This window comes from Lepidochelys olivacea (genome assembly GCF_965140295.1).
Source record: "Lepidochelys olivacea isolate rLepOli2 genome assembly, chromosome: 3".
In the NCBI taxonomy this organism is placed as follows: Eukaryota; Metazoa; Chordata; order Testudines; family Cheloniidae; genus Lepidochelys; species Lepidochelys olivacea.
Window position 1 is genome coordinate 210,576,848 of NC_140413.1, and position 19,297 is coordinate 210,596,144.

The 19,297-nt window shown below is 49.8% G+C and overlaps 1 protein-coding gene across 6 annotated transcripts in view; it reads left to right on the forward strand.

The window, feature by feature from the left end:
* The window catches only part of SYNDIG1 (synapse differentiation inducing 1), a 95,263-nt gene that overhangs the window by 16,677 nt on the left and 59,289 nt on the right, over positions 1-19,297 (forward strand). For all 6 annotated transcript variants that reach the window (XM_084624036.1, XM_084624038.1, XM_084624035.1 and 3 more), the window contains exon 2: positions 3,428-3,975. In XM_084624036.1, the coding sequence (XP_084480162.1) occupies positions 3,511-3,975 (465 nt within the window). In that variant the 5' untranslated portion in view covers positions 3,428-3,510. The remainder of the gene's footprint in view (positions 1-3,427; positions 3,976-19,297) is intronic.

A 19,297-nucleotide genomic window follows, 5' to 3' on the forward strand; every position in this document is an offset into this window, starting at 1 on the left:
GATCATCTGGGCTCCTGTTGATTTACTGGATACCTGTGAACTTCAAGTAGCAATTTACACAGGCTGCATTGGAAGCAAACAGGTGTCCCTAGAAGGAGGGGTTTGGGCCAGAAACAAGTGTTCTTAGCCTGATGAGCCGCCCTGTTGATTTCTAGTGCCTGGATGTAACCCCACTAGCTAGACGGGATGGATTAGGTCTCTTCCTGAGGCTGAGTTGCATAAGAGGTTGACCAGGCTATGACTGTGCCCATGAAAGGGCATTCGTCCTTTAGCTCCAGCAGCAGGCGTGTTTGCTTTCAGGTCTGTAGGTCCTGTGTTCTCACCACTGGCTGGCCCGTGCCGCATTGATGACGCTGACACTAACTGCCATTAGACACCGCGGCTGGCCTGTGCCGGCTGGCTTGGGCTGCAGGGCTCTTCAATTGTGCCATAGATGCCCTGATGTTACCCAGGGTTTTTTAGAATCCAAAGCAGTGGTAATTTAACTGTTTTTTATTTTTTATTTTTTTTAAAGGTGGTGTGGGGAATAAATTAATGGCGGGCACAGCTCATCCGTCTGATAAATGATTGATACAAGCAAGCGTGCTTTTATTGAAAACTGCTATTCATTAGATTTTAAGCACACATACGCGATAGGTTTAGGACATTTTTAGGTATAGTTATTTACAGTTTGAGATGGCTTTGAGTGATCACCAGCCGGGTTTTTAGGGCCCTTTTTTTGCCCAGCTGATGGGGAGCTTAGATGTCAGCTCTTTGCTTAAAGAAAAGCTCCCCAAACTGCTTTAAAGCATATGTTTTATTTAATTTTTATGGCTAACTTTAAACAAAGCACATAACCTTTAGTTTTCAGAGTAACAGCCGTGTTAGTCTGTATTCGCAAAAAGAACAGGAGGACTTGTGGCACCTTAGAGACTAACCAATTTATTTGAGCATAAACTTTCATGAGCTACAGCTTACTTCATCGGATTTAGTGATTTTAGTGGGTTACCAATTTTTTAAATTTTAACGAACTGTTGTTTTAAAGAATTTTTAGTATTTGTAGTTATAACAATAATATGTTAGGGGCACTTAAAACCAAGGTTGCTCTATGTTTACTTTTTTATATAATTTTTTGTTTTAATTTTTTTATTTTGATCGCAAAGCTGCTAACATGCAGCTGTACGGCTTTGCCTCTTAGGGCCGAAGGGTTCCCTAGCTCTGTGCAGTTTGGTTTGGGCTGGCAGTGCCTGAACATACAGAATTGCTGACTGCACTTCTATCGAATTCTGGAGTAACACGGGCTCAGGCTGGAGTAACGTGGGCTCAGGCTGGAGCCCGGGCTCTGGGACCCTGCGAGGTGGGAGGGTCCCAGAGCCCGACCTGCAGCCGGAGTGTTGACATTGCGATTAAACTGCCCCGTGACCCAAGCCAGCTGGCACAGGCCAGCTGCAGATGTGTAATGGCGGTGTAGACATACCCTTTGTGAAGTGAAAGCCAGTTCTGATTGAAACAACTCCCCAAACCCACATTCCATCTATAAACAGCAGCCTCCTTAGATGAGGAATTGTTTGGAGATGGGTGAAAAAATAACTGCTAGTGTGGAGGTCCCACTGAAAATATTAACACACAAACCCGCGCTATAGATTTGCAGTGATCCCTGGAGGAACTGAGTCCCATTAGCTCCTTGGGATAGATGTAATCCCTTGCGCTCAGGTGGTATTCAGTCAGTTTGAAGGGAAACTGTCCCCCAAACACACACATTTCCCTTTTCCTCAGACCAAAAGCCTGAAATTTCAACAGATAATGAGCCCCTTCCGGGAACCCTGAGAGCTCTACAAGAATCCATTTGCTGTCAGGTCTGGGCAAGCACAATGGATGCTTTCACTTCACCCTGCTTGTGGATTTGTGTTTTTGAATGTGCCGAGTGCACACCAGGATAGGAAATTCTCCATCCAGTGGGAGTGAGGTGCAGGCATTGTGTGGGCTGCATGCGAGTGAAGTGAAAAGCATTTGCCATGCAACCGCTGCGTGAAACATTCTGGGTGATGGACCCCAGCCAGGCAGTGGGTGCGGGCCCTGCCTTTCACATCCCTCCCTGTCACACCACCACGTTCCCTGCTGTTTCTCTTGGAACCTGATGTCTTGGCTCTGTCAGCAACGTGGGAGGACCTGAATCGACCTGTATGCCATACATGTCATGCCTGGCACACAGGAATTGCAACACTGGTCCATGTGGTCCCTTATCCTGTCTCCGATGGCCGTCAGCACCAGAGGTTTCAGCGAGAGGCACAAGAAACCCTGTGTCATGGCTCTGTCCCTCTAATGGCGGTTCAGTTTACAAGCCTGCTACTGGCTGCGAGGTTTACAAGCCTGCTACTGGCTGCGAGCTAATAGGCCTGGTGCTTTGGCTCAAGCCAAGTGGTAGCTGCTGTTGCTTTTAGGTTGAGGGTTCGGTCCGCTAGGATGATCCACCCAGTGGTGTCATTGGTAGGTGGTGACCCACAGGGAGCTTTGAACTCCTCTGAAGCTCCGGGCAGCTTACCGGGCCATGGGGAGCACGGGATCCCTCCTAGCAAAGTGTCTCTCACTGGCCCTGATCCTGGTTGAAGCGTGGGGGGGGGGATGAGTCTTTGACACACTCTGTGCTAACAGTACAGGCCAGATTCCAAGGTTTGTGTTTTCTTCCCGTTCTTTGTTAATTTGCCAGGGGAAGGTGCGGTGGATGCTCATGGGGTTTTGTGCCATGAGTGTGGAGTTTCTCCTGAGGGTTAATGCTTAGCTGAAATCCTCCTTTTGGCATGGCACAGCCCAGTGCGAAAACATAACCCCAGGCCGGCTTGGCACGTCGCTTGGGCATTCCCTCTTGTTCCATGCGTTAAACTACAGGGGTTCTCAGACTTCATGGCACCGCGACCCTCTTCTGACAACAAAAGTTACTACCACCCCTGGCCAGGGGGCGGGGGGGAGGAGGGGGTCAAAGCCGAAGCTCAAGGGCTTCAGCCCCAGGCAGGGGGCCTGTAACCTGAGCCTCACCGCCCAGGGCTGAAGCCCTCAGGCTTTGGCTTCGGCCCTGGGCAGTGGGACTCGGGCTTCGGCCATGGGCCCCAGCAAGTCTAAACCAGCCTTGGTGACCCCATTAAAACGGGGTCACGACCCACTTTGGGGTCCCGCCCCACAGTTGAGAACCCCTGCGTTAAGGTCTTGCTTTAAAAGGACTGGGTTAGAAAAGGCCAGGGAAGTCCCCACTCGGGGCTCCGGTGGGCCGGGCGACCTCCCTGCGTGGAGCGGCTGGCAGGATCGGGGCCTACGTTTGTTAGTCTCTAAGGTGCCACAAGTACTTCTTTTCTTATTGCTTCCATCATTATACCTGCTGTCAGGGGTCGGGTGCAGATTTGGGAGGTCTGGTGTTTAATTTTCATGTTAGTATTTATTTCACACCCCCCCTCAGGAAAATGGGAGCCGTTACTGCAGTGTGAGCAGTGTTTCCGAGTGACCAGCTAAGACCCCTGTGGGAGGAAGGAAAAAACCAGCATGGATGGGCTCCTAGAACAGACCAGTGTGCTAATGCACGGGAAAATCGCTGAAGCTGGGAAAAAGAATGGCTTAATTAACACCAGGAACTTAATGGCGGAGAACAGAGATGGCCTGGTCTCCGTGTACCCAGCCCCACAGTACCAGAGCCACATTGTGGGCAATCTCGCTGCTCAAAGCAGGAACGACCCGGTGCAGCAGCTGCTGGACCCCAATACGCTCCAACAGACGGTGGAGTCCCACTACCGCCCCAACCTCATCCTCTACTCGGAGAACGTGCTGCGCTCCTGGGGGGAGAGCGTGAGCGCCGAGTGCTGTGAGACCACCTTCATCGAGGACCGCTCCCCCACCAAGGACAGCCTGGAGTACCCCGACAGCAAGTTCATCGACCTCTCCGGTGACGACATCAAGATCCACACCCTCTCCTATGACGTGGAGGAAGATGAGGATTTCCAGGAGCTGGAGGTCAGATATTGCATGTTGCCTGTTGGAGAGGGATGCTGGGGGGTGTTACTTTGAATGATATGGGAGGGGCATGATGCTCATTTCGAGCACTGGTGCGGCCCCGATCCTGCAAGGCACTTGAGCACACACATGACTGTAACTTCTCAGGTGAAACCTCCAGCCCCATTGAAGCCCCTGGCAAAATTCACATTGAGTTCAGTGGGGTCCATGTGTTTCACCCGTCCACTTCCACTGGAAGCCTGTGAGGCTCCCTACTGTGCACGTGCTTTGCTGGGCTGCGGCCTGGATCGTCTTGCCTGGATCTGGCTACCACTAGCTGCCCTAAGAAGTGTGTCCATGTAAGACATTACTGTGTTATCAGCCCTGAACTGTAGCCTCACATGGTCCAAATAAAACCTAAGAGGCTAAGTATTTCTTTATGTTGTTCCCTGGCCAGGGGGTTTCTCCATTCAAAAAGGCCCAGATGGGAAGAGTTTGCAAGCTTCTGGTTTCCCTAGGGCTAGCATTACCCTTTGATTGGCTCATGGACATGCAACAAAAGGCAGAAATGTTTTTTTTCTTTGCGGTTTCTGTACCGATAGAGCAGGGAAAGGGGAATTCTTCATGTCCGGTTTAGTAGCCGTCAGGCTGTCTTGGCTACCAACTCCACGCGAGAGACATGGTCTTAACAAGGTATGCCAGAGGAGTTTGCTGTAAGAACCCTGTCCTGCGGTGTTTGCCAGTCAGCTCTGGGGACTGGGATTTTAGGACAACAAATTGCCCAGCTGTCCCCTTCAAAGCCAGCTCCTCCATGTAGGGTTCGATGTAGATAATTATCATGCGTGTTTAATTGCATGATCCTGTTGTTGACACATCTGGCCCTAAATCCTGCACCGAGAGCCCCTCCCTTTCGGTGAACTCAAACCAGCCAGGCCTTCTGAGGCCACCTGGAATTTCTGGCTGGAGCAAGCTGCAGACCGCCCCTGGAACCGACGTGCCGGGGGGCTCAGTGGAGGGCCTGTGTGTGCACTGAATGGGCTTCTCCCTCTTTCACAGGATTCTGTGGTTTTTAACAACAAAATATTCAAAAGGAGCCCAGTCCAAACGGGGCCTGCTGTGATCTGGGGGGCTCTTCCTGAGAAGTCTAATGGCTGTTCGGTCAGGTCTGGCCTGTGTCACTGTGCACAAAGGGGGCCGTGTGGTTCTGAAAAGCTCTCTGCAAAACCTGGGGCGGGGGGAGTAGCCTCACGCTTTCCCTCTTTGCTTTCCAAGGAGGTAGGAGAGACGCCCTCTTTCCCCTTCCGTCACTGTAGGGAGCAGCATTGGCTGGTGGCTTGGGCACTGGGCTCAGGAGACCTGCGTCCTGTTCCCACGTCTGCCCCGACCTTCAATGTGACCTTGAAGCGTTCTGTGCCCTGGTTAGATTGCACGGCCTCTGGAGCACAGCGCGTCGCACGCCAGGCGCTCGACAGCACCGGGCACAACCCAGCCCCCGTCTACTGTTCTACCACAGAGACAATTCTGCTGGAGGGGTGGAGCTGGGCTGATTGCTGCATCAGCACAAGTGCTTCGAGCAGCCCCGGTCCATGGGACGTCCTCCCCTTGGATCCTGGGTAGAGTTTGGGTCACCCCAGCTGGGACAGAGTAGCTCCAGGGGAAATGCTCGGCGGAGGTGCCCATCTGAGGAGAGAAGAGCGGCAGGGAGTCTGCGTGTCTGAGAGAGGCGGGGAAGAACGCGTGTTGTCTGCACCTGGCACAACGGGGCCCTGGTCTCGGTTGAGGCCCCTAATACGGCAAACACACAGCAATTGTCCCCCTGGCCCAAACAGGCAGGGCAGGTTCCTGTGGGGGCCCCGTCTCTCTACACCGCGGGGGTCTATTGTCTTGGTGCTCAGTGGGCACTGGGGCTGCGATAAGCCCTTGACCCGCCTTGAGCCCAGGCTGAGACGATGGCACATGCAGGCGTGGGGGGGAGAGTAGATCTGTGCATGATCCCACTCGCAGAGACGCAGTGCGAGGCCCGTGCCAGGGCTGCGGCGTCATGGAGCCCCCAGGCGGCTGGCTCTCAGCCAGAAGAACGCTGCCTTAGCGCGGCTGGCTATGCAGAATTGGCAGCTGCTGGTGGGAGCTGAATGCTTCATGTCAAGCCAGCTCCGATAGCTGCTTAAGAGAGCACCTGCCACGGGGGAGGGTCCCTGAGCCCTGCTGACAGCAAGGGGAGAGCATGAACGGGCTAACCTCGACCCACCGCGCCCTGGATCAGCCCCGTCATTGGGCCCCCCAGTGCTATCGCAACCGAGCACCTCCTAGTCGAGAGCGAAGGTGACCTCCCGGCCCCCCTGTGAGAGGGCGAAGTATCACAGCACTGAGACAGAGAGGTTATGGCCCAGGTTCTCCAAGGCAGTTGGGTACCTAGCTCCCAGTGAGCTCAATGAAACTCAGCTGCCTCAATGGTCCTGAGGAGAGGAGCCCAAGGTCAGAGGCTATGGCAGACCGAGGACTTGAACGCAGAGCCCTGATTTCTGGCCTTCTGCCTCAGCCCCACACCCTATCTTCACAGCCGCTCCTGTGTCTCGCCCCCTGCCCGCTCCCTTACGGTGCTAATGCCTCGCCTCTGAATGTGACGCAGAGAGGGAACTGCAAAGGGATCCTAGTGCAGGTCTCCCTGGGGGGGTCCCCGGCAATGGGAACGTGTAGCCCTAACATGCCTCTCTGGGTGCGGTCCCTGCATCCGTTCACGAGAATCTGTTCACGTGGCTAATCCTAGGCTGGAAGTTGCCACAGTGTGAATGAAGAAAACATTAGCGCAGCAGCGGCTGAGGTGGGGAATGAGCTGCGCTGGGTTGTTAATGACATAAAAATGTCTCTGTCTCTGTCTAAAAGAAGAAAAGAGCCTCTGAATGACACCGCAGGAGCCCTGCAGACTAACAGTGCTCATCACCAGTTACTGGTGAGCGAAGGAGTCTCCCTCCTCCTGGCAATAACACGGAGGACGGGAAAAGGGTTTCATCCCACCGGCTTCCCTGGCTGTGCCGCAGAGTTGTTAAGGCAGATCAGCAGTAAAGGGAAATGTAAGCAGAGATCCAAGTCTTTTTTCATCAGCCTTTGGAGAGACTCAAAAAATTTGATCCTGCCATCCCGTATGTGCGGCACATTGCTGTGTATCTGGGAGAATCAGCTGCTGTGCCAAGAGACAGTTAGATGTGAGCTGCATGGCCCAGTGCCCATTCAAGGCACAGATTTGCAAGGGAAGTGTTCTCTTCCCCACACATCTGCGTTGTGGCTTCTTTCTGGGGCTAACCCCCCGCCGTAGACCCTTTCTAGGCGGGCCAACGTGTGGCCAAGGCCTTGTCTACATGGGAAAGTTATACCGGTTTGAATTTACATTGGTGGTTAAACTGGTTTAGCTAAATATTGAATCAACAATATTTAATAGGCAGCAGGTTTAAAACAAACAAAAGGAAGTATTTCTTCACACAACGCACAGGCAACCTGTGGAACTTCTTGCCAGAGGATGCTGTGAAGGACAAGACTATAACAGGGTTCAAAGAAGAACTAGATAAATTCATGGAGGAGAGGTCCATCAATGGCTATTAGCCAGGATGGGCAGGGATGGTGTCCCTAGCCACTGTTTGCTGGAAGCTGGGAATGGGTGACAGGGGATGGATCACTTGGTGAGTCCCTGTTCTGTTCATTCCCTCTGGGGCACCTGGCATTGGCCACTGTCGGCAGACAGGACACCGGGCTAGATGGACCTTTGCTCTGACCCAGTCTGGTCGTTCTTATGTAACGTTGAATTTCATCTGCTGTTTTGTTGTCTAGTTACCCGGTTCAGTGAGATTCCTTTGTAACTCTTTGCAGTCTGCTTTGGACTTAACTATCTTGAGCATAGGCACCAACTTCCTCTCTACCCAGGGGGTGCTCGACCTCTCCCACCTCCACCCCAGGCCTGCCCCCACTCCACCCCTTCCTCCGAGGCCCACGCTGTCTCTTCCCACCCCCTCCCCCGAGCACACCCTGTCCCTGCTCCTTCCTCTCCCCACCCCCAGCTAGGGTTGCCAATTTTGATTGATGAAACCTTCAGGAATACATCCATGTAACATAATCTTTAATTCCTGGAGACTCTGGGGCAATCCTGGAGGGGTTGGCAACCCTACCCCCAGCACCTCCTGCATGATGCAGAACAGCTGATCGCGGTGGGCCCAAGGTGCTGGGAGGGAGGGGGAGGAGTTGATCCATGGGAGGGTGTGGGGGGGTGCTTGGCTACCAGTGGCTGCTAAGCACATGCTAATTTTTTTTTCCGATGGGCACCTATGATCTTGAGTAATTTTGTATTGTCTGCAGACCTCCCTGCCCCCTCACCGTTCACCCCTTTTCCCATATCATTTGTGAATATGTTGAACAGCCCTGGTCCCAGCACAGACCTCTGTGGGACCCCGCTATTTACCTCTCTCCACTTTGAGAACTGACCATTACTTCCTACGCTTTGTTTCCGGTCTTTTAACCTGTTACTGATCCAGGAGAGGGAAGGTCCTCTCCCATGGCAGCTTAGTTTGCTTAAGAGCAAACTCAAGGCTTTCTGAAAGTCCAGGTACACTCTATCATGTACATTAGATCGCTGGATCACCCTTGCTCGCATGCTTGTTGACACCCTCAAAGAATTCTAATAGACGGGTGAGGCTTGATTTCCCTATACAAAAGGCATGTTGACTATTCGCTAACCTATTTTGTTCATTTATGATAATTATGTTCTTTAATATAGTTTCTACCAATTTGACTGGTGCTAAAGTTCAGCTTACCAGCCTGTAATTGCCAGATCACCTCTGGAGGCATTTTTTAAAACTGGGTGTCACATTAGCTATCTTCCACTCATCTGAGACAGAGGCTGATTTAAGCTATATGTTATGTACCACAGTTAGTCGTTCTACAGTTTCATATTTGAGTTCCTTCAGAACTCTTGGGTGAATCCCATCTGGTCCTGATGATCTATTACAGTTTAATTTATCAAACTCTTCCAAAACCACCTCTGCTGACACTTCAATCTGGGACAGTTCCTCAGATCTGTCACCTAAAAAGAATGGCTCCGGTGTGGGAATCTCCTGCACCTCCTCTGCAGTGAAGACTGGTACAATGAATTCATTTAGTTTCTCTGCAAGGCCTTATCTTCCTTGAGTGCTCCCTTAGCACCTTGGTTGTCCAGTGGCCCCAAAGATTGTTTAGCAGGCTTGCTGATTCTGATGTACTTAACAATTTTTTTGCTGCTAGTTTTGGTGTCTTTTGCTAATTGATCTTAAATCTTTCTTGGCCTGCCTGATTATACATTTACACTTGACTGGCCGGAGTTTATGCTCCTTTCTATTGTCCTCTGTAGGATTTGACATGCATTTTTTAAAGGATGTCTCTTTGCCTCTTAACATCCTCTTTTAATCTGTTGTTTAGCCATGGCGTAATTTTTTTTTGTCCTCTTACTCTTTTTTTTAATTTGATTGATTTTTATTTGGGGCATACATTTTAGGTTGAGCCTCTATTCTGCTTTTTTAAAACAGTTTCCTTGCAGTTTGTAGGCATTTCACCTTTGTGACTGTTCCTTTTAATTTCCGTTTAACTCGCTTCCTCATTTTTGTGTAGTTCCCTTTTTGAAGTTAAATGCGACTGCGGTGGGTTTCTTTGGTATTTTCCCCCCCTGCATGATGTTAAATTCAGTTACATTACGGTTGCTGTTACCAAGTGATTCAGCTATATTCCCCTCTTGGATCAGATCTTGTGCTCCATTTAGGACTAAATCAAGAATTGCCTTTCCCCTTGTGGGACTAATTGCTCCGAGAAGCAGTTATTAATCATGTCTAGAAATTTTATCTCTCCATCCTGTCCTGAGATGACACCCAGCCAGTCATAATGGGTATACTTGAAATCCCCCATTATTACTAAGCCTTCTGTTTTTGTTTCCTTTCTAATTTCCCTGAGCATTTGACCGTCATGGTCACCGTCCTGGTCAGGTGGTCGGTAGTGTATCCCTGCTGCTATACTCCTATTATTCAAGCACAGAATTTCTCTCCATAGAGATCCTATGGTACAATTTGATTCATTTAAGATTCGTACTCTATTTGACTCTCTGCTTTTTTCACATACAGTGCCACTCCCCCACCAGCACAACCTGCTGTGTCATTCCTGTATACTTTATACGCTAGGACAACTTTGTCCCCTTGTTTATCCTCATTCCACCACGTTTCTTGGATAGCTGTTACATCCGTATCCTCAGTGAATACCTGACACTCAAGTTCACCCGGTTTAGTATCTAGCCGTCTGTTTGCAGTGGTGTTGGAGCCATGTTGCTCTCAGGATGTTGGAGAGCTGAGGTGGGTGAGGTAGTTTTTAAAAGGTGCATTTTTGTCTTAACCGCTTCTTCTACTCTGTTGTGTAGAACAGCAGCACTGCTTTGGTCCTCTTAGGGTTTGTTTTTTAATTTGGGTTTGAGCCTCCCATATGCTGTTTCTAAAGGGTTTCTCTGCCTGTGGCTGTTCCTTTATAATTTTGCTTCACCAACAGAAGTTGGTCATTAAAAGATATTACCCAACCTACTTTGTCTCTCTATTTAGACTTCGAGCATTTGTAATAAGCACTTATAACATTTGTCTGTATTTAGTTGTCTGCCTTCCTGTGATGTAATTGAATGGGACTCTTTTTCATTTGACTGTTTCTCTTGAGTTCCTGTCTGTACTTTATCAACTTCTATCCTCTCCTCTTTGCTAGGACACAGATTATCCCGTTTAATAAATCCTCCCCTCAGAGATGTCTCTGTCTGAACCATGTGCTCTTCTGCACCCGTCGGCTTTCCCTTGGCCCTTAGTTTATAAACTCCTCTGTGACCTTTAAAATGTGAAAAGCTAGCTGTCTGGTTCCATTTTGGTTTAGGTGGAGCCCATCCTTCCTGTATAGGCTCCTCCTTTCCCAGAAGGTTCCCCAGTTCCTACTAAACCTAAACCCCTCCTCCCTACACCATTGTCTCATCCATACACTGAGACTCTGCTGTTCTGCCTGGCCCTGTGCATGGAACTGGAAGTATTTCAGAGAATGCTACCATGGAGGTCCTGGACTTTAATCTCTTGCTTGACAGCCTAAATTTGGCCTCCGGGTCCACTCCCCTATCCCTGTGTCTCTGGTGCCAACATGTACCACAGTCACCGGTGCCATCCCTGAACTGTACATAACTCTGTCTAGATGTCTCGAGGTGTCCGTAACCTTTGCACCTGGCAGGCAGGTCTTTATGTCAGGGCTAATGGCTAGACAACCCACCAAATAAGGCTTTATTAAAATACGGCACAAGTTCCTTACTGAGGTATTCTTCTGTGGCTGGGCTGCTGTCTCTACTCCAGGAGTATCATTCGTCATACCGCGCTCGCTCTGCTATGCTAACGTCTTAGTAATGAGCTTATTAAAGAAACCCAAGTTATTGATGAAATACAGGAGTGAGAGAGTGAATTATTCATACATAGAGCATAAGAGAATGGATTTGAGTTCTCTTGTTAAAAAAAAATCCACCGATGACTGAAATATTCTCTGTAAAATGAAAAAAAAAAGTGTTTGAGTGAATAAAAACCGAAAGCTGTCCCTTTGCCCGACGAATCGCAGCACAAGGCCAAGGAGCCTAGAGGTGGATCTATTGCACCTGAGCTCTCCGCTCAAGTCTCGTGAAAATCGCTACATCTGTCTCAGTGCTTATGTGGCCCTTTTCTCCATCGTGTCTACGTGCCCTGGACTCGTGCCTGGATTTCCAGCCTCACAGGGCTCTGCTCCCATTGTACAGGTGGGGAACTGAGACCCGAGGGGCCTCGATGACTTGCCCAAAGTCCCGTCAAGGAGAGTTTTGTCATTGATTTCAGAGAAGACAGGATTTCACCCCTGGGCTCTGTGTTAACAAACTCTACTTACTGTGTGGCATCTACGTGGAGGATGAAACGGTTGACGGGATTCTAAGGCCTCTTATGACTGAAGTCAGACTTGGATATTGATTCTAAAATTCCTGGGTGAGAGCTCGGCTTGTACAACACGTGCCCAGAACAAACACCAGTGAACAAGGTTTTTTCCATTCTCCTTGGACAGGCTGGCGCATGCTAAAGCCATGTATGTTCCTTTGAGTGCAGCTACCATGAAAAACATGCAGTTTGGTTCTGTGGAGGGAGCCGTTTCATCCAATGTTGGAAAATGAATTGCCTTCCACCCTAACGCAGTGATGAACTTCGTGCTGAGATGGCTCGGTATTCCAGCAATGCCTCTTCAGAGCATGCAGAAAGCGGAATGGTCCAATTCTCATCTCGGATGCACAGAATCCCCTTTTTGGAAGAAACCCTATAGGGCTTGCACACGAATGGGATTTTAGACCTAGGAAACAATAATGCAACATGCACCTGAGATGGAAATCTGGTACTTAACAGACCTTTGCAGTTTCTATGGCATTTATGTGAGCTGAAGAATCTATCTCAGGTATTTGTGTGCCCCCCATTGCTATAGTATTCGTGCACCTCACAATCTTGACGATATTTATCCTCAGAATGCCCCATGAAATAGGGAAGAGCTCTTAGCCCCATTGTACAGATGGGGAGCTAAGGCACAGAGAGGCTAAGTGATGGGCCCAAGGTCTCTCGCACACAATCTGTGACAGAGTAGGGACTTGAGCTCCCATCACCTGAGCACCAGGCCAGCACCCTAACCACTGGATCATCTTTCTTTCTGGAATATTAATGCAAATGCAAACCTATGGGCCGAAGCCTGCAAACACACTTTACTCCCTGGCCTCGTCATGCTGCAGCCAAGCTATGCTCGTGTGTACAGGTCTCTAGAATCTGACCCGATTGTAGAGCCCCAAGTCCCAGAATAGCGAACTCTCTCCTGGGTTTTCATTAGAAACCATACGGTTCGCAGGGTTCTAGAACTTAGCGGTAACGGCCAATTCTCGTCAGTCAGCGCCTGAGGTGAGAAACGGAATTTTGTTCTTTGACACAGTTTGCATTCAGTCCCTGTCATCTTGTTTTATTTTCTTAGTTAATGAAAACCAAACTGCTTTTCTTTTCTTCCTTTTTTCTTTGATTTCAGGTGTGAGTTTGGGAGTTCTCCATCCACAAACTAGCTTTGATGTTTGAAATGCATGTTTGCAAGGTACCAGCTCTCAGGTGCCGTCGAGCTTTGCGGCTGTATTTGCCTTTCCATTTAAAACGAATGACCTGTTAACATTAACAGAAGCACCTGGGGTAGCAGCATTCCTGGACGCTATGGTACTGACCCGATCATAGGACTTTTGTGACCTTGACCCAGATTCAGTGATGTCCTTCCCCATTTACCCTCCCTGCCACCCCAGTTGCATAGAACAGTGTGAAGTGTGTTGTGAAAAGCGAAATCAAAACAAGTTTTGCTGGGATGTTCAAAGGGGCCCAACTCCCATGGGACTGTCAATGACAATTTGGGTCCTTACCTCCCGTAGGGCCCTTTGAAATGCCCCAGCCTTAGTTCCCAGCACTGCGAGGTCTGCAGCCATCCTTATCTCCTGCAGGAGCAAGGTCTATAACGTAAGTCCTGGCCCCACAGATATTCTGTCCCCCACATGCGCTGGCTGTGGTGAAATGTTCATCGTTCCAGTGGGTTATAGCTGGTGGGGGGAGAGGCTTTAGGGTGGGAAAGGGAATAATCTGTTACAGGCAGAACAGACAGATTGAGAAGTTCAGGTCAGACCCCCTCCCCACATTTCATGGTTCTACTATGTAGGCAATTAATTAACAGGCTGTACTAGTTATGTTTTATTTGCATTCAATCTTTTTCCCCCTAAAAGGAAATATGTTAATAGAAGCCACTGGAGTCTGTAGACACTGAGCTCTGCCAAGCCATAGGGATATTAACACTTGTTATCCATGCATGAGACTTGGGGATACTTTTCAGTTGTCTCTTTACCAGCCTTCCTCTGAGTCACACTTACTACACCTGGGGTCCAGACATAGAATCATAGAATATCAGGGTTGGAAGAGACCCCAGAAGGTCATCTAGTCCAACCCCCTGCTCAAAGCAGGACCAATCCCCAACTAAATCATCCCAGCTAGGGCTTTGTCAAGCCGGGCCTTAAAAACCTCTAAGGATGGAGATTCCACCACCTCCCTAGGTAACCCATTCCAGTGCTTCACCACCCTCCTAGTGAAATAGTGTTTCTTAATATCCAACCTAAACCTCCCCCACTACTCCTTGTCCTGTCATCTGCTACCACTGAGAACAGTCTAGATCCATCCTCTTTGGAACCCCCTTTCAGGTAGTTGAAAGCAGCTATCAAATCCCCCCTCATTCTTCTCTTCTGCACACTAAACAATTCCAGTTCCCTCAGCCTCTCCTCATAAGTCACATGCCCCAGCCCCCTAATAATTTCCGTTGCCCTCTGCTGGACTCTCTCCAATTTGTCCACATCCTTTCTGTAGTGTGGGGCCCAAAACTGGACACAATACTCCAGATGTGGCCTCTCAGTGCCGAATAGAGGGGAACAATCGCTTAGCCAGTCAGTTAGTCACCAGCCTGTAGCATGGGATTCTTCCGTCCTAAGTGCAGGACTCTGCACTTTCCTTGTTGAACCTCATCAGATTTCTTTTGGTCCAATCCTCTAATTTGTCTAGGTCACTCTGGACCCTATCCCTACCGTCCAGCGTATCTACCTCTCCCCCCAGCTCAGTGTCATCCGTGAACTTGCTGAGGGTGCAATCCACACCATCCTCCAGATCTTTAATGAAGATGTTGAACAAAACCGGCCCCAGGACTGACCCTTGGGGCACTCTGCTTGATACTGGCTGCCAACTAGATATCGAGTCGTTGATCACTACCCGTTGAGCCTGACGATCTAGCCAGCTTTCTATCCACCTTATAGTCCATTCATCCAATCCATACTTTTTTAACTTGCTGGCAAGAATACCGTGGGAGACCGTATCAAAAGCTTTGCTAAAGTCAAGATATATCAAGTCCACCGCTTTCCCCATCGCCACAGAGCCAGTTATCTCGTCATAGAAGGTGATCAGATTGGTCAGGCATGACGTGCCCTTGGTGAATCCATGCTGACTGTTCCTGATCACTTTCCTCTCCTCCTGGTGCCTGTGCCATGAACATTGTACATAGCCACAGCAAGGCCAGACGGGCTCTATACTGGGATGGTAAAACGAGCTGTCTGGTAACCGTTCCATCGTGGGAGGATGTGTGCACTGTTTCTTGAAAACTGAGGGGGAAACCAGACTGGGGGGAGATGGGAGGCGGCAGCTCTATAGTGAAGCAGAGAAAAAAGGGAGAACTCCTCGTAGTCTAATCAGTGCCCTCCATCAGTGTCGTTGTGCTTCTTTACTGTTGTCACTGGCACACCGTGCCGGTCGACGTGCAGGGCCAAACGCTCCACAAGTCTTAACCAATGGAGCTGCAAGCATTTACAGGAGCTGAGAGTTTGGGTCTATGCATCCTAAGTGAGGGTCACCTAGAGGGCTCCACCATTGCCCGGAAGTGAGCTGTGTTTCTGGGACAGCACTCCAGCCTGTACAGAATAGAAGCATTTCAAAGCAAGGATTTCTGGAGCAGGTTTTTCAGAAGCAAGGTATATGAAATACCAACTACGTTGAGCTTCCATTTAGGTTCTGATTGAAGTGTGCTTTAGAAAGTAAAGGGCAATTCATCACTGATTCTCAGCCCATCTTTAGGGACATAAACACGCCCCCTTTACTGCACACATACCGCTCTTGTGAGTTGGAGAGATTGTTGAAAGCTCCCGGGATTAGCTCCCTGCCATTCTCCAAAGAATATGGATATTTAGACGGCATCTTCACACTTGCAATTACTGCTCTCTGAGAAGAGGGCATGATTTGGCCAGGTGTGGCACTCTCCATCCTGCTCTGAGGTCGATTTGTATATTGCCATCTGAAAAATCCTGTTCCAGAGGCAATGCATTGAATGTAAGTTACTGCTCACCCTGAGACATAGTAATTCTTGGTGTCTAGATATACACATTCAAAATCCAGGAAGAGCAAGGATGGGCTCAGACAGCCACACTTTGGTTCAAGCATTTGGCTGTGTTTTGGATTTACAAGGATAAAATCAAAAGCTTGCTTGGTTTTGGATTCAGAGTCCACATGAAGTAAGGAACGGCCTCAAGCTTTCTTAGGCAGGTACTGTAAGGAAAGGGGCTGGATTAATTCTAGATACAGCAGCAGAACTGTGCTGGTGATGGTCTGGAGATTGTCATAGCATAGAAAAGGGTTAAATGGGAAAGTTGTGCCATTGGAACCATGTTTCTTACAAAAGATCATTTTGAACGCAATAAATCCACCTACAGTGCAATCAATGAGCCAGCCAGAACCTCTCATTGAGTCTATGGTACAGTCGTGCACACCGATATTTGCAGCTCCAGCAATAAGCCTTATGGGGAAAGCAGTATATCTGGCGATGCACAAGTGTCTGAAATCTGCTCTGCTCATTCATGTTTCACTTTGAGTCAAAGTTTGTTACTTTGTCCACAGCAGAGGCCCTTAAGAGTGGTAAATCAGAAATACAGTGCCTTCTGTAATGTTTCTTCTCTACATCGTGCTGCTATATAAGAATGGCCATTCTGGGTCAGACCAGTGGTCCACTTAGCCCCGTATCCTGTCTTCTGACAGTGGCCATTGACAGATGTTTCAGAGGGAATGAACGGAACAGGGCAATTTATCAAGTGATCCATTTTGGCTAATAGCCATTGATGGATTTATCCTCCATGAACTTAGGTAGTTCTTTTCAGAACCCAGTTATGCTTTTGGCCTTCACAACATCCCCTGGCAACGCAGGGGCAAGATTCTGCATTGCATCTCTTAATCTCCACACCACTGTGTCTGGTGGCCCCAGACACCTTCCTCCTTATGCGGGGCTTGCAAGGGGTTCTTTAGAGAGCAGCCTCCTAGCTCTCTCCCACCATGCCTGCACTGGGGGGATTTTTACCTAGCCAAATAAGAGGCCATGAGGGCCCCATTAGGCTGCCCCAGCCCTTTTAAGCCAGCGCAAAAGGGCAGGCACAGGGGTGAGGATCTCACATGGGGTTCCCTACAGATTTTCGCTCTCTCATGGTGTTCATCTCAATTTGAGCTTTCCCTTGTAAAAAGTTTCTAGGTTTGAAGACAGGCTTTCCCCTATGACTGTCTGGCGTATCGTCTTCAGGCTTGACAAAGCCCTGGCTGGGATGGTTTAGTTGGGGATTGGTCCTGCTTTGAGCAGGGGGTTGGACGAGGTGACCTCCTGAGGTCCCTTCCAACCCTGAGATTCTCTGATTCTGTGGGTGACCAGTCCAGGCGTGAGCTGGGCGAGATGCTAACTGCCACGTTCGTCTCAGTGCAGTGTTAATACACCAGTAGCTGTAGGCCACCGGCAGTATTTCGGCGCTGTCGTAGACCCAGTCTAGGTGATAAAACACACCCTCGTTAAACGTGGCAATGGCCAAAACACGTTATACAGGTAATCTACTGGTGCCTGTGTGGACAGGGGGATAACAATCAATCCACCACTTTTTATCCTGCTAAAATCTTCTGCAAGGTCTTTTTGAACAAACAAATAGTGAAGAGCAAGATTCAAAAGGAAAAGTAATGGCGGCAGGGGGAGGAGGGGTTACTACCGGCCTCAATTAATTGTGCTCTTCCCCCCACCACAGACCTTCTTTAAAGTGTCATTCCCCCCCCCCCCACACACACATTTTCATTCAGTGCCCCGCCAGGGCCCAAAATCACAGCTGCCCGTTAATCGAGAACCCTGGGCACATGCAGAGCCAGGTCATTTGAAAACACGTCCACATGCTCCCCAATCCATTTTGCTCTCTTACAGAGCCCCCTAGTTACCTACACCCCACTGGATCTTCCCCGATAATTCTGCTCTCCCCACACAAAGCCCCCTGACACTGTCCCTCCGTAGAGCTTCCCAATTAAGCCCACGATCACCGGTGCCTCCCCTGGTGCTGGAAGGACCTCAGAGAAGATCAGAGGCTTTCCTCTTCTTCAGCGCCCTACCAAGAGCCCCAAAGTCTTCAATAAGTCCCACATGATTCGGTGTGGGTGGTGCCAGGGTGAGTGAGCACCAGGGGAGGTTTGCCAGTCAGTGTCAGAGCCCGTGGGAATACAGTGACGCCTCGTAAAAGGAATAGTGTCTGTTAGTACAGCTGGACTGGACAAATGAGTTCATTTTTAAAAATACATTCTCTCCTAACTCTCCGTGAAGATGCATGCGTGCACCTTCCATTCACGCGAGCAGGACCTGGACATGCAGAACCCCTGCCCTTGGCTATGTTCATGGTGAAACAAGACAAGTGCTGCTAAAGCTGTGGGGTCATGAGCAGGAACAAAACCTGTGCCCTGGGTCATAAAACCAGACTGGGTGAAACCCTGGCCTCATTAAGCCCATGAGGAAACTCCGCTTGACTTCCGCAGGACTAAGATTTCACCCAACATGTATTAAGGGGTGACTTCCCCCCAAGGAGTCAGTGTTATTCACAGAGTAAGAGATTCAGCCGGGTTTTGGGCTGGTGAAGTAGGGAGAGTTTGGGAAGGCAAAAAAAATCCACTGTCCAATCCATGGCCGGGGTACGTGGCTGCCTCCGCCACCAGCGCTGAAAGAGCAGCCGCGTTCCTTACCTGTCCCCGGGGAGCGCTTTGCTCGCCATGCTGCTGCAGCAGGGTGTCACGCTCGTCTTGCGCCAACGACGCCGGAAGGGGTAGGTCCGGGGTGAAGTGAGCAGCCTGTAGGAAGGCGAATGTCTGGGGGATCTGATAGGGATTCAGCGGCACTCACCCTGCAGGGCAGGAAGTGGCTGGCAGGAGGGGTAGAGGCTCTGAGGCTGGGGGAAGTATTTGACAAAACTAAATAGAAAGCTCCTCCCAGTGAATGCTGCTAGCCAGTGTGGACTGTTACGGCTACCAGCTCTGAGCCCATGGTCAAGCCCTTCGCTTGCCCAGACTGCCTGCGTGGGGCTGGGGCAGAGTCCCTCTCCACAGGGCAAAGGGGATGCCCGGGCCCCAGTGAATAGCCGTTGTGCTGATGCTCCTTGCAGGGCCGGAACAGGCGGCCTCGTACTGATAGAGACCCGGGTGAAGTGCTTAGAAATGACGAAAGCACAAGAGGCCGTATCGTAAGAGACTAACATGGTTACTACGGCGTCACTAGGGCTCGACCAAGGTTTACACGTCGGGCCTTCCCCCGAACAGGGAACAGCAACAGGGTCTGTGCTTAGTGTGACCCCCCGTCCCTAACTGGGCAGGCCAGTCCCGAAATGTACAGTTCGAGTCCCGGTCCTGGGCTGAATGACTCCAGGACAGCATTTGTCCCCGAT